General features: G+C 52.1%; 1 protein-coding gene across 1 annotated transcript; it reads left to right on the forward strand.

Moving 5' to 3' along the window:
* Positions 1-385: 385 nt before the first annotated feature.
* Positions 386-940, forward strand: LOC135598254 (ethylene-responsive transcription factor 8-like). The gene has a single exon (XM_065091785.1). The coding sequence runs from the start codon at positions 386-388 to the stop codon at positions 938-940; it is 555 nt and encodes a 184-aa protein (XP_064947857.1).
* Positions 941-1561: the final 621 nt, after the last annotated feature.

Raw genomic sequence — 1561 nt, forward strand, 5'->3', positions numbered from 1 at the left:
AGAACAGTTCCTTATCTACTCGATAATCTGACACGAATATCCTACCTTCCTTGTTATTGTCCACGGCGTGATGGCCCACATGCCATTAAACGGAAGCCACCTCCACCATTCGGTATGAAAAAGAGTAACGACGTGCGACAGGAGAAGCACGTGCGGCACCGAATCATTTTATAAGCCACTCGGTGGTTGCTTGCGTCGCCAGCCGTCTGATCGATCTGGGAAATCACCACCGTCCAATAAATGCACCTTAGCTCGCGATAAAAGGTTCATGACTTGAGAATAAACTATACTTATGAGGATAAATATGTGTCGGGCGGAATGGAGACTCGGTGGTACTATAAATTTCTCACCCACCCACATCTAGCCCTCTCTGTATGCTTCGGTGATGGTGGTGGAAACGTTGCGGCCCACAATGGAGGGAACCGTTCTGGCGCCGGCGGAGGCAGCTGGAGGGAAGGAATCGGCGGCGACGATGGCGGAATTGGGGAAGGAGAAGCGCTTCCGTGGGGTGAGGAAGCGACCGTGGGGGAGGTTCGCGGCGGAGATACGGGACCCGTGGAAGAAGACGAGGAAGTGGCTGGGGACCTTCGACACCGCGGAGGAGGCGGCGCGGGCCTACGACGCAGCGGCGCGCAGCCTCCGAGGCCCCAAGGCGAAGACCAACTTCGGGTGTTCCGCTGCCGTTCCGTCACCGCAGATCGGCTGGAGGATGGCGTCGCCGTGGCAACTGAGCTTCCCGGATCCGGCGTCAGCTCCGAGCGGGCGAGATCTGTTCCTCAGGCCTCCCGCGGTGGCAGTGGCGAGGGGGTCTAAATTCTCCGGATACGGGTTCGAGGCGGTGAAGATGATGATGACAAGGGTCGAGGAAGAAGAGCAGGAGGCGGCGAAGGAGAAGAAGCGCTTCTGCTTCGATCTCAATCTACCCCCTCCTCCCATGTGATGTACATCACCGACTGCCAGGATCGCTCGCCCCCCATCCGTTTCGAGCCTCTCTTTTTTCCGTTTTTGTTATGTTACTTATCTTTTTTTTTTTTCCTTTCGTGACATTTTCTTTCATCTCTCTTGCTGTTTGTAAAGCTTTAATCAAACGCTAATTTACCGGCCTAAAAATAAAAGAAAATAAAGGAAAAGGGGGAGAACACCCTACTTAGGGACTCTGCACGCTGCTCGACTGCAAGTTGACTCGGCGTTCACACGTGCGGAGTGGACGGGAGAGGAAATATACGGCTTGATGGACAGAATTACCGTCTGATCTCGTTGTCGTTGCTTTGTTTCGCGAGTGCAAATAGAAAAGCATGGGGGTCGTTTTCGTCATTTTAAGGACCCATTATCCAGGAAAGTGTTTTCCGGCGAATTGACCCGCTCATTCCAACATTGTGCTTTCGCAAATTTCATGGATGAATAAACTTATATTTAAAAATGTGAAAAATCATAACGAAGTACGGAACTGTGTACGGCCTTTTCTACGAGGGTATTTTCGACTAGTTATTGATTGCAATGCGTCGATAACGTAACGAGGAGGAAACGACGGCCCATGTCTGGCGTCGAAAAGCTGAACGAG

The sequence above is a fragment of the Musa acuminata genome, chromosome BXJ2-1 (assembly GCF_036884655.1).
Source record: "Musa acuminata AAA Group cultivar baxijiao chromosome BXJ2-1, Cavendish_Baxijiao_AAA, whole genome shotgun sequence".
NCBI lineage: Eukaryota > Viridiplantae > Streptophyta > Magnoliopsida > Zingiberales > Musaceae > Musa > Musa acuminata.